Genomic DNA, 12,930 nt, shown 5'->3' on the forward strand with positions numbered 1-12,930 from the left:
TATTCTTGCTCTGAAGGAGGAGCAGGCCAGTTTGCTTCAAGAATTCCTGAATCACTTGGTGCTAAGCATGGTATGACGCCGTAAGAGCTGCACTGCAGTTTAGGGTGGACAAACTCCATACTGAAATGTCTCTCTGCATAGTTTTCTGTAAGCACTATACATTAATTCCTTAACTATGTCCTTAGGAAATTTGTTTGAAATTTCTAATACATTTTTTGTGTAATGTAATATAATTTATTACTAAGCTGGCAATAAATTTATGCCTACATTTGGCTGTAGTCATGACATTTTTTTCATATACAGGTAAAAATGTAGTTCATCCTTAGATTTTGGACACCAGTGTATTACTGTATATTTTTGTTTTTAGAGTAATTTGTTTAGCACCAATTTACTTATGAATATAATAATTACGGAAGCCCAGTTTATTCCAGTATTTTTATATGTGTGCAGTAGCATTATGCTATGGAGCAAGATTGGATATCCTGTATATTCTGTTTGCAATTTTTTATATAAACAACTTGTGCTAGCAAAACAATCTATGCAGTAACCACCTATTACAGTTTAAAATGTGTGTATATGTTGTCAATATCAACAAAGAAAAACCAATATGACAAACTGCATGGCCTTTGATAATACAGAATGAGGAGGAGTTAAGGCTGTGTCTTTTGGTATGGGGCAATGGAAGTTCATGGATTTGTTTGGCAGACTTCTATCAACAAGGCCTCCAGGTAGTTAAGTTGACTTCATGACCCTCTTCATAGTCTGTGAGGGTAATAGGACGGTAGTTTGATGACAGACAGCTTCACTTTTTTGGGAGAGATGGGGGAGAGGCAGGATGGCCTAGTTAATTTGGATGTCAGAAAACATATGGAGGGATGATCAGCAGAATTGTTGGACTCCAAACAATTTAGGATATTCTTTTGATTTCTTTCTGATTAAAGAGTGAGAAGTTCTTGGTATTAAAAAGAGGTAACTGCAATGATCATTATTACTATTACTATTTTTACATGACACCTCCAAGGAGTCCAAACACTCATTGAGGGGAGGGCACCCACTCCACAGCTCTCCATCTCCACCATTTAAATCCACCAACCACAGCAAACAGCAACTGCTATCATCTACACCAATGGCATCTACTGTCCACCACTAGTAATTTCACAGACAATCACAAATATCCATGCCCAAGGCAGGATTCAAACCCACAGCCTTTTGGCTGTACAAAGAATATGCTAACCACTCAGCCAATTATATAGAGGAAAAAATGCCAGGCTTATCTTTGGTTAATGCAATGATGGTACTGCCCAGATTCAGAAAGACTGTAGCATAAAATGTCAAAAGTTGTACCCAACAGTCTTGGCAAGAGACAAGATGGCTCGATTGCCAATTGAGTAAAAGGTAAGTTTTCTGCATCTGGTACTTTCAAAATCAGATTTGGATTTGAGTTGGTGTTTTTTATGCAGACATTATGGACTGCAGCAGGATGTGTGCAAAACTGGGATTATGGCTTTTTATCTTGGACCACTTCAGCACATTTTTTTTAGAGAATCGAGGCTTGGATAGTGAGTGGAGTAGGGGATGAGAACCATCCTTCCACTAAGGAGTATTTCAGTTATTCATTTGGAGAGATGCACAGGTAATCAAGACTATTAAAAAGAAGAGTAGAAATCATGGAGGTCATCACATTTGGTATATTTGTATTGTCAATGGGCACAAAACTGAGAACGGCTACATGAAGACCATTTCATATAAAAAAAAAATGTAGACAAAGTTAAGATCCAATTTACCAAGAGAGTGCTGATGCCAAAATATATTTAAAAGAAGAGCTGACCATGATAATTCAGCATGGCGTAAGGATGGTAAAGATTATTCTGGATAAATGTGTGTTAAATCATTATGTTAGTAATTAACAGTATGTATTTTGGCATTTCTTCTAGTTTGAACAGTGGAATTAGAGAAGAGAAAGAAGTATGAATCATGAACACTGAAATCCTCTTTGATATTTCTTTGAGTATTTAGACTACAGATCATCAAGCTTCAGACATAAATAATCAAGGAGATCAGCATATTCATCAGAATTTGGAGAGTGATCAGCATATGAGAAAATGTGAAGGGAAATTTTGAGCCAGAGCAAATCAAAAAGAAGGGATTCCTATGATTGGCATTCTCTGACGCTGTCAGATTTGAAAAACCCCAGTATTGCCCTTGTATTGCAAAACATAATTATCATCATATTAATGATGATAATACTGAGGGAATATTAGTGGAGTGAATGGGGAAGTGCTTTTTTTTTTAAATCATATTTTTGTTGAGGATGGTAAAGATTACCATCTATTCTGGATAAATGTGTCTAACCTAAGAACAAAAGGTTATAAATATATAGAAAATAAATAGCACTGCAGGTGGGCTAAGGATTATTTTTTCTAATTTTTTTTTATATTTCATATATATACATATATATATATACACAGTTGACCCTTGAACAACGTGGGAGTTAGGGGCACCTACCCCCTCCGTGCATTGTTCAAGAATCTGCGTATAATTTTTGACTTCCTGAAAACTTAACTACTAATAACCTACTGTTGACTGGAAGCCTTACCGATAGCATAAACAGTTGATTAACACATTTTATATGTACATATATTATTGTTCTATTCTTACAATAAAGTAAGCTAAAGAAAAGAAAATGTTATTAAAGAAAATCATAAGGAAGAAAAAATACATTTACAGTACCATACTGTATTTATCAATACTATAAGTTTACGTTGTCTGTTTACAAGATGAATCATATGTCTGTTAGTACCTCAATATTGCCTTATATGAAAAATGAAAAGATAACATGAAAATAAATTATTCATATTTATTTAGAGGTATAACAATTCATGCATTGATAACGAAGAAGCAGCAATATGATTGCATTATGGTAGCCTAGGGTAATCAATATGAATGCATCATGGTAGCCTATCCTATATACTAATGAATGAATCATTAGTAAAGTATTTTATTCTAATTAAATAAATTTAATTAATTAATAACAGGTAATTTTATGCAATGATGATTTAATACTGCATCTTTAAGTTTGTTTAAATTTCTCTTGACTGCAAATGGCACCATGAATGATCTATGTTTGTGTCTGTGTGCGTAAGTTTTGATAAATCTTAACTTTTTATAATAGATCTGTGTATATTTTATAGTAGTAAATGATAAAATAGACTAGTATCTACATTTCATGAATTCATCACATACTTAACTCTTTCTTAATTTTTTTCGATATTTCTAGGCTACACGGTTCATCAGCAAGTTTTTCAAATTGTCGTAAATCTCCCAAAAATTTTTCAGCACATTTATTGATTTCCAGATTTAAATATATATATATATTTATTTAAATCTGGAAACCTTGCTGCAGGGACCCCAAACATGGCACTTTTTTCCAGCCACTTTAGGTCTCCAATAAACAGAGCAATGGACTCATACTAAGCAATGAAATTCTTCTCCTATCTAAAGAAAATCACCAAACATTCATATCCATGTTTGGTGATTCAGATATTTGAATTCTAAGCATTCGAACCTGCAGTTGTCTGAAGAACAGATATATAAATGGCCAACCAGTCTGGTAAGTATTGCTTTCTGTGTAATTTTTTTTTTCTGATCTGCAGAATAACTGTACTTCTTTGTATTTAGAGCAATGGGAAATATGAATTAATGAGTACAGACATGAGGCCATATGAGAAAGTCTCACAAACACAGAGGGAACAAATTTTCCTGTTCCACACCTTGTCAATGGTATTTCCCTGCTTATTGTTATACTCCCTCCAGACATGTTATGGCAGTAATAAGTAGCAGTTGGATTCATTAGCTGGTTGCAAAGCCTTCCTAATTTGGTACCATCAGGTTTGGTCCTGTGTACTACTTAGTGCCTGGCCTGTTAAACTGCTGCAATTCTCAATGGATGGTCAGAAACTTGCTATAGAGACCAAACACAAGACACTTCATTCCACTAATAAGCCAGGTTGTGGGGAATTCACTAAATAATCAGCCATCTACTATCTAGAGGAATCTGGTATTTTCCTCCAACTAAAGATATGCATTTATGGAGAGTACTATCACCCCAAAGGAATATAAATGGGACAGAAGGAAATCATATTTGTGGAAAAAGACCACACTTGAAAGGTAGTCACAATTGATTATATGCTGCACACAACAAGTCTCCCCATCCCCACACCTCCCCCATAAGTAATTCATATTTAGTTTTTATTCAATGTCAATATGTCTCAATTAAAAGACAAATGATTCAAAAATTTAAATTCTGTAGTAGAGATATAATGAAGGATGCAATATAAGTTACATCTTGCACACATCCAGGAAGGCAACACAAACAGTGGAAATGGTTAAAAAGGATTAGGTAAGGGACTAGTTAGCAAACTTAGATGTTGAAAGGAAAAATGGCTTTACAATTACAGTTTACAATAACTTTGGAGAGATCAGATATCCATATTTATTAAAACTTAGGGTGGTTTTTCCAGAATCTATAGATAAGCCTAAAAGTCAGCCTAACCTTAAAAATACTAATGTGTAAAACTGCAATTTTAATGCCCTGAACAAAATCTAAACTACTGGAGAAAATGGAATGATTATGCAGCTGGAGAGATGGCAAAGGAAGTGGAAATGGTAGGATTTAGTCTATAAAGTCTTAAGAAGAATACTCTTGTAATGGTTGCTCCATCATATAGTACACTCTGAATTCTGTCCATTACCCACCATCTTATCCATGTCTCCAGCTGCATAACCATTCCATTTTCTCACTTTAGGTCTCCAATAAACACAGCAATGGACTCATACTAAGCAATGAAATTCTTCTCCTATCTAGAAAGAACACCTAGAACAAAAATTAATTTTATATCTGCTTATATATCATAAAAGAAAAAATTATTACAATTGATGAAATATGGGGTTAAAGGGTTTTAAGATATGTTCTTTCTTGTGGTTATATCAGTTGCTTTAATATCATTTTTGTTCTAGGTATTTTTATCAGAACTTTCCAGATCCCCCATCATATACATTTATATTTGTATGTAAAGGTAGTGGAGAAAGGCCACTACCAAGTGGAGTTCTGACCTTTATCGAGGTATGTTAAAGTATGGGGATCTCTCTCTCTCTCTCTCTCTCTCTACAAAATCACTCTAAATCTTACTGAGTGACCCTACAGTAGGGGTCGGCAACCTGGGGCTCTGGAGCCGCATGCCGCTCTTTGAATGAATAATTGCGGCTCTTCTCGTTATTAAACAATCTTTTTTGAATAATGCAAAATGAATATTATTTATTAAATTAGAAACTAAAAACCCTAAATTTAGCATTTGCAATAAATTAAGGACATTTTACATTTAATCAAGGACATTTTACATTAAGTCAAGGATATTTTACAATTGAAAATAGTACATGATGCTGAAAAATTTAATACTTTCATGTTTGAACTCTTTGAAATCATACGCGATAATCTTTCTTTACATTCTCTTTACATTTTACAAAAATTCTACTTTATGGTGGATATGACTTTCCATTTAAATGCACTAAATAAGAAACTACAGGGAAAGGGAAATACAGCAGTTTTGCTTTTAGAAGTGATTTCGTTTGAACAAAAATTATATTTGTTTGTGACAGATTTAGAGAAAGGCACATTATTACATTTTCCTACGTTGAAGAAATATCAACAATAACAAGCTGATAATTCCATAAATTTAACCTTTTTCAAAGAAATTGTGGTAAATATGCGATCTGCATTTAATGGGAGATTTGAGGAATTTAGAAAGAACAAGGCAACTGTCATTTTTATTGCAACCACTTGAAATTAATCCTGCTGAATTAAATTTTTCACCTTTTGCTGGAATTGATGAGGCTGCATTTCAACTTCAGTTAGAGGACCGGAAAACCCAGGATTTGTGGAATTCAAAATTTAGAAATCTTAAAGCTGACCTGGAGGAGTTGGAAAGACAAAAAATCTACCCATGCAATACAAGATCTTAAAAAGCAAGATCAGATTGTATTTGACACATGGAATTGTTTACCAGACACTTACATTCGGTGATTTCAAACATATGCATTTGGACTTCTATCGATTTTCGGATCGACATATTTCTGTGAGCAAATATTTTCTAATATGAATTTTATTAAAAGTAAGTTGAGAACCTACTAAACAACATGAGTCTTTCGTCATGTTTGAAAATGAAAATTAGGGCATATTTGCTGCATATTGAGAAACTAACCCAAGAAGTTCAACAGCAAAAGTCGCATTAAGAGGATATTTTAAATTAAAAAAAAAAATTAAAGAAATAGGTATGTTATTGGATTTTATACATATGTTTTTGTAAGGAGGAGCAAATCTTTGTTTTATTATTTAATATTTAAAAATATCATATAATTTTGTGTGACATGACACCCCTGTGTTTTACAAGTATGATAACGTGTTACTGTAAAAAAACGAATAAATTTAATTATAATATTTTTCAATGTAGTTTCTAAATTAAAAGCAGTGATGAGCAATTAAATAGTAAATCAAATACTCGGTTCGATCAGCATAAAGAATATTTTCTTTTTCTTTAATAAGAAAGTACTAATTTATTTTCCATTATTTAGCTATATTTTAATTTTTTGACCTGCACAAATAAATCCAAATGTAAAAATCAACATTCATAAAATAGATTTTTAATTAAAATATACTAATTCTGCTGTACAAAACGAACACTGTGGACCACACAAAAAACCTGAGAAGGCCGCAAGCAACCGTGGACCACTGGTTGCTCATCACTGTGTGCAGTTCCCTATTTTTTTTTTTTTTTTTTTTTTTAAACAGATATAATTTTAAAAATGGCTCTTCAATCCAAAAAGGTTGCTGACCCCTGCCCTAGAGAATCATTACTAAGCTCATCACTCCTAACCTGAATCAGTCTGGGGCAGGAAACTCAGCAGTAGCTCTACTCAGTGGCAGGCAAAAACCTGCCACCAAACAGAGCTTCTCTACTCCAGAAAGCAAGCCTCAAAATAAAAACATTGTCATCAATGGGAGCCATACCCAGAAGAGATAAAGGTTGAAGTAATGCAGAAGTCATATAATTCCCATATACAAGTAGTAAAAAGGTATCGCATCTTATTATTAAAGCACTCTAGATCAGAACTAGCTGTTGAAAGTTTTTTTTTTCCTCACTTGGTCATAAATTAGAGATGTCAAGAAATTATACTCTTATAGCAAATTATAGAATAGCTAGCATCTCAAGTGATTTAAGGTATTGGAAAAGTTAGCTAAGGAGAGAATTCAGAAACAGGTAGATAGGAATATGATGCTATCTCCCATAGGATTGTATGAAGAGGAAATTTTGTCTTAGAGGGAAATGGCTGCCATGATATTGATCGACTTTATTTGACAAGATATTGCATGGAATTCTATTACTTAAGTTGGAACAAAGGGAGATAGATAAGAAGCTGCTATTATTATTTTGATATAACAGAGTTCACCATTGTATGCTATCCTTTCTTGATGATGTGCAAGTACTGGTTTTGGGAATCCCAGAAAACTGTTAGCATCACTTTTTTGTGCTGAAAGTTGTGGTTTGAATTTTTTTCTTCATATGGAACAGTGTATGTTTCCTTACTCCCTGAGTGGTAGTACCATCTCTCATCCCCACTGACAATGCATCTCAGGCAGGACAGCCATGTGCGGATGTGCACTGCACAAAAGGCAGCTGATCATTAGGAGTGCCATTTCAAGACGAATTTATTGTGTTGTGATAATCGAAACAAAAAAAATTTTTTTTGGCAATGCTCTATTTTTATGTACACATACATATATAGTAAATAAATGTATCTATATAGTAAATAAATAAAAATTTCTTGAAATTATTTTCATTTTAATTTACAAATTCTATTTTATGGAGGTGCTGAAATATAACTTTGAACAAAGGTGCCTCTTACCAACAGGACGGCACTGATTTCAGGAAGATATCAAACTCAAAAGGTGGTTACAAATACTTAAACAACCATTTCAGCATGCTAATTACTTAATTGCTTGGGAATCCAAGTTGCATCAACTTTATAGATGTGAAGAAACTCGGTTGCAGATAACTTCAGAGACAGCACTGTGACTAAACTGCAGTTGGATCTACCATATCATCAATAATCACTTTGTTCTTGAGTATTTTTCAATGTTTTTATTAGTTTTTGATGTACTCCGTGATTTTTGTCAGCGACACTTGATGAACTGTTTCTGAACATGTGAATTCACGTGTATACTCTTTGTTGTGATGACAAAACAACACAGAATGAAAAAAGTCATTTAAGACTTATACCATAGTCTTCAATGAATTTCTGCATACTGTTCTTTGCTGCACATTAGTACTTTTTTTTTAATCAACTCTCTCCCCTCCCATTCAGACATACAAGCGGCAAAATGTATAGCACATTTGGGCTGTGAGAGGGCAAGTTGTTAAGAAGAAAAAAAGGAACCTGTTGATAGGTTGTTACTGGAGATATGAAGTGGTTGGAAAAAATCGTGTTTAGTTTCTTTCTCTGTATGTGTATATAATATATAACTTTCTCTCTACAGTTAAAGAGCCTAGCATGGTGACTCACATAAAAAAAAAATAACTGAAAGTTGATAATAACTTGGCCACAGTTCCAATATATCAAATCAAAAATAGCTCTTCTGATTCCACTTCTTACAGCAAAGTGATCTGTGCACCATTCTCCATCTTAAGTAAAAAAGAATTCTGTGTTCACTTTTTTTTTTTTTTTTGTAAAATTAATGTCATTATCCAAATGTATTTATATTCCAAGAACTTTTTAAGAAATTTACTGAACACAAACATTTACTCAGCATTTAAAATCCATTCAAATCACATATCAGAAATAGGACTGCTTTTGAAAACAATATCATATATTATGGAACAATGCATACAGAAAATTATATGCAACTTAGAATATACTAGAATTATTATTTCATTATACGTTTACAAAAGCTTGAGTAGATTTTTACCTCAAAAATAGCTGACTGGTTGTTTTTCCTTAAATAATAAGCAAAAACATAGGTATACATTAAAGTCTGCCGACACTGACATAGTACATCAACTGCCTTTTTAAGAAACTGGACTTCAATCCAAGACATATTATGTTGCTGCATTTCTTCCATTTTTTCTTTTACTGCTGCATACAGCTAAATAAATTTAGAAAGGAAAAAGGATCAAGAAGCAATTTTTCATATTTCAGCAATTTTAATTAAAGCAATTTGCAAATATTCAAGAAGACATTGGAGGATTGTTGCTTTGTCCCAGAAAATCCACTTAATAGTAGTTAATATAAAACAAAAAGATATAATTCAGACTTTCTAAAGCATAAAGCTATTTTCTGTTGTTGTTTTTTTCAGACTACCTTCAGACTATTTTAAAAATAATTCCTTTTTAAAAATAATATCTGGTCAGTAAAGTTTGATATAGGCCTTACCTCAACATTATCAACATGCAAGGATAAGAAATCTATTAAAGGATAAATTTTTTCCATTAAATTTAGTTTTTTTTGAAAGAATATTACTGAATTCAATAATATTCTTTCAGATGCAGTTCTTTTTGAATTTCATATTGAAACAAAGTGTGTGTAAGAATTTTTGAAATGAATAAAAGTTGAGCAGCTTTCAGAGGTGAACTGTAGATCCCAATACACAAACATTATTCAAGAAAAAACGAAAGCATTTGAAAAAAAAAAAAAAAAAAAAACCTTGAAGATTAAGTAGCAAACCCTGAAGAAAACATTGACTGCTTTAGCTAGAGAGGCATGTAGTATCAGCAAGGTTGTCTACAAGGACAGAAAAATCAAAACTTCATGTTGGACTCAGGAAGTTAGAGGCAGTCAAAGGAAAAGAAGAAAGTTCCTGGCAAATAAGTCAGCTTGTGTAGAGAACACAGAGAAAAGTGCAAGAAAGCAAAGCACTGTATAAAACTAGTAAACAAAAGTAATGGAAAGACTTCAGTACCAACATACAAAATAAATATCATGATATGGCAAAATATTCTGGAGACTATTGAAAAAGTTTAGAAATGGAGGGAAAGAGTACTGTAAAAGGAACCACAGATAAAAGTGACATGAAAACTGAAGACTAATAATTCTAGATGTCTAGAATGATGATAGAAAATGTTCAACAGTAATGCAATCAAAAATATATATCAATACTTTAATTAGAAAAAGCTACCAAAAACCTGAAATGGGAAAATGCAGCTGGAGACCAGAAATCTGATCAGAAATGCTCAAATCTGGAAGTATAAGTTTTACAGTGGCTACACTGCATAAATCAGAAGGAATGTTTAGAAAGTTGAATTCCAGATCATGATAGTAGAGCTCTCATAGTACCCATCTATAAAAAGGGAAATAAAATTGAATATAAAAATTAGACAGAAATTTCCTTGATGAGTGTTCCTGATAAGATTTATGCAAGTATACTTGCAATGGCTAAAAAAAATTGTGGAAGGAAAGCTGAAGATGAACAAGCTGGATTCAAGCCAAATCAAGGTTATCAGAATTAGATTTTCAATTTAAGACAAATACTAGAGAAATCATAAGAATATAACAAGGATCTGTACTTGTAAATCTGGAAAAAGCACACAAACAAGCTGCCAAGAGAAAAGCTGTTCAAAATACTAGTTATATAGTGTAAATGGGGCATTATATCTAATAATACTTAGTCTGTGTTTGAATTGCAAATCACCAGTTAGAATTGAAAGAAGTACAGAAGGATGGAATCTCAGCTCTTTACTTTATACAGATGATGTTATACTTCTGAATAAATCCAGTACATCTGCTGGATTCTCCGACTAAACTGAATAACTGCTGCAATAAATTTGGTATGAAAATCACAATATAAATATAAAGAAAATAAAAATAAGCAGAAATAGTAAAAACATCAACGGCATCCAGAATAGAGGATGTAAAGAAAAGGCAAAACATTTCAGTTATTTAGATTAGACACAATTTTTAGTGAAGCCAGCAAATTAAATATGGAAAGAGACAACAGACTTAGCAAAGCTGATGTGGTAAAAAGTTAACAGAATTTATATGGAATAAGAGAGAAATTAGTCAAAACATTAAACTAGCTGTATACAAGACAATATTCGAACCAATTTTAACTTATGGATGTGAGAAGTGGGTTAGAAATAAAACACCTGATCAAGAAATGAACTGTAGGCCACAGTCACAGATATGAGAGTTCTAAGAAAGATTAGGGGAGTGAACAGATGCTATCAATGGCAGTATCATGTTAAAAATGATATCATGATCTTGAGATTGTTAGCTTTCAGGAATATATGTGAGCGGAGCTAATTTAAGGTTAAGTATGGCCAACTTAAACAGAACGGGAGAGGAAAGTTAGCATTTTTTTTTTTTTGAATGGCAGGAAGACGACGACCAAGAGGAAGACCAACATATTGATGAATTGTCTTGTCTGTATGGCAGTTAAATAAAAAATTTTATTCTTCCTTACTTTCACATCACTTAAATCAGACTAATATTGTGTCACCTTATAAACTTCCTTACAACTGCCTTAGAAGACAGAAATATAAGATCTGACAATATTGGAGTTTTGACAGATAAGATTAATTTGGAGAAAAATTGTCGAAAGGAAGTCAGTATCAATAATTTTTTCATGTAGTACTATCATGATATCTAGCACACCTCCTTAGAGTACATGTCGGGAATTTAATGATGAAAGAATATTAATGTGAAGACATACCTGGATATTCTAGAAAGGAAATAAGATAACTGTTTTATGTTGGTCCCATATATGAGAGGTTGGCTGGTCAACCTATAATACTTTAGTACTGTATATGGGTAATGGGTTGGGAAATGAGGAACTTGTTATCATTCGATTTGAAAGCCTGTATATTGCATTCCTTGGGAAGTACCTCAGGGGGAAGACTGTTCCACAGTACAGCAGTAGCAGGGATGAAGGAGGAGGAAAAGAAACTTGTTCTGTGGGTTTCAAGGTGTACTGTGAAGGAATGTTGGGAGGTGGCTATACGTGTTCCAGTGGGTTTAGTACAGAGTTGGGGAATTATTGATGTTTCAGATTTTCCATGAAATATTTGTAGAATATACAAATTGCAGAGACTAAACATCTATGTGAAAGTGGGGGGAGTGAGTTGGTAAGAGATGGATCATTTATCAGTCTAATTGCTCTCCTCTGTATAGAGTCAAACATTTTGAGGGAGCTTTTAGGAGCCCCACTCCAAATGTGAGAACAGTATTCGATAGCTGGGCGGATTTGCGATTTGTATACGGTTAACAGCTGTTTTGAAGTGAAGTAACGTCTTGAGCGAAAGAGAAAGCCTGGTTTTTTTGGAAGCTGAGGATGAAATGGTTGTGATGTGTTTATGCCAGGAGAGGCCATGGTCATGGTAATTCTGAGAAGAGAAATTTCATCTTGTCTGTGGATTTGAGTGTTATCAAAAATAATACTGGGGGAAAATGGTTCTTTTTTGTGGGTTTTACTAGCGCTGAAATTAACGAGGTTATCTGAGCCCCATCAGAGGATGTTTTGGAGGTCTGCGTTAAGGGAAGTTGTGGTTGATGTTCTGTGGGTTGAAGTGAGTTGTGTAGGGTAAGGTTTTTCAAATGAAAGGGAGGAGTGCAATGTGCTGTCATCTGCAAAACTGTGTATTGGGTTGGAGGTCAACTGAAGTAGGTCATTGATATATAGAAGGAAGAGGGTCGGTGAGAGAACTGAACCTTGTGGGACTCCACCATTAGTTGGATAGTGTGCATCCAGACAGGAAACTGGTAATCCATCTGCAGATGTCCTGAGATAGTCTAAATGATGAAGTTTGCTTAGTAAGCCTTTGTGACAGACCCAGTCAAAGGCTTTAGAGATATTGAGTGCAACTACTTGGGATTCGCCAAATTTTT

The 12,930-nt window shown here is 33.6% G+C and overlaps 1 protein-coding gene across 1 annotated transcript in view; it reads right to left on the reverse strand.

Annotated features, from left to right (window-relative positions):
• LOC150092972 (E3 ubiquitin-protein ligase arih1-like) overlaps positions 1-12,930 on the reverse strand; it is a 222,666-nt gene that overhangs the window by 26,921 nt on the left and 182,815 nt on the right. Inside the window, exon 12 of the mRNA XM_090414057.1 lies at positions 9,020-9,196. Coding sequence (XP_090270183.1) covers positions 9,020-9,196 — 177 coding nt within the window. The remainder of the gene's footprint in view (positions 1-9,019; positions 9,197-12,930) is intronic.

The sequence above is a fragment of the Typopeltis vanoorti genome, chromosome 24 (genome assembly GCF_054136105.1).
Source record: "Typopeltis vanoorti isolate ZY-2024b chromosome 24, IOZ_Tvanoo_1.0, whole genome shotgun sequence".
NCBI classification, from domain to species: domain Eukaryota; kingdom Metazoa; phylum Arthropoda; class Arachnida; order Uropygi; family Thelyphonidae; genus Typopeltis; species Typopeltis vanoorti.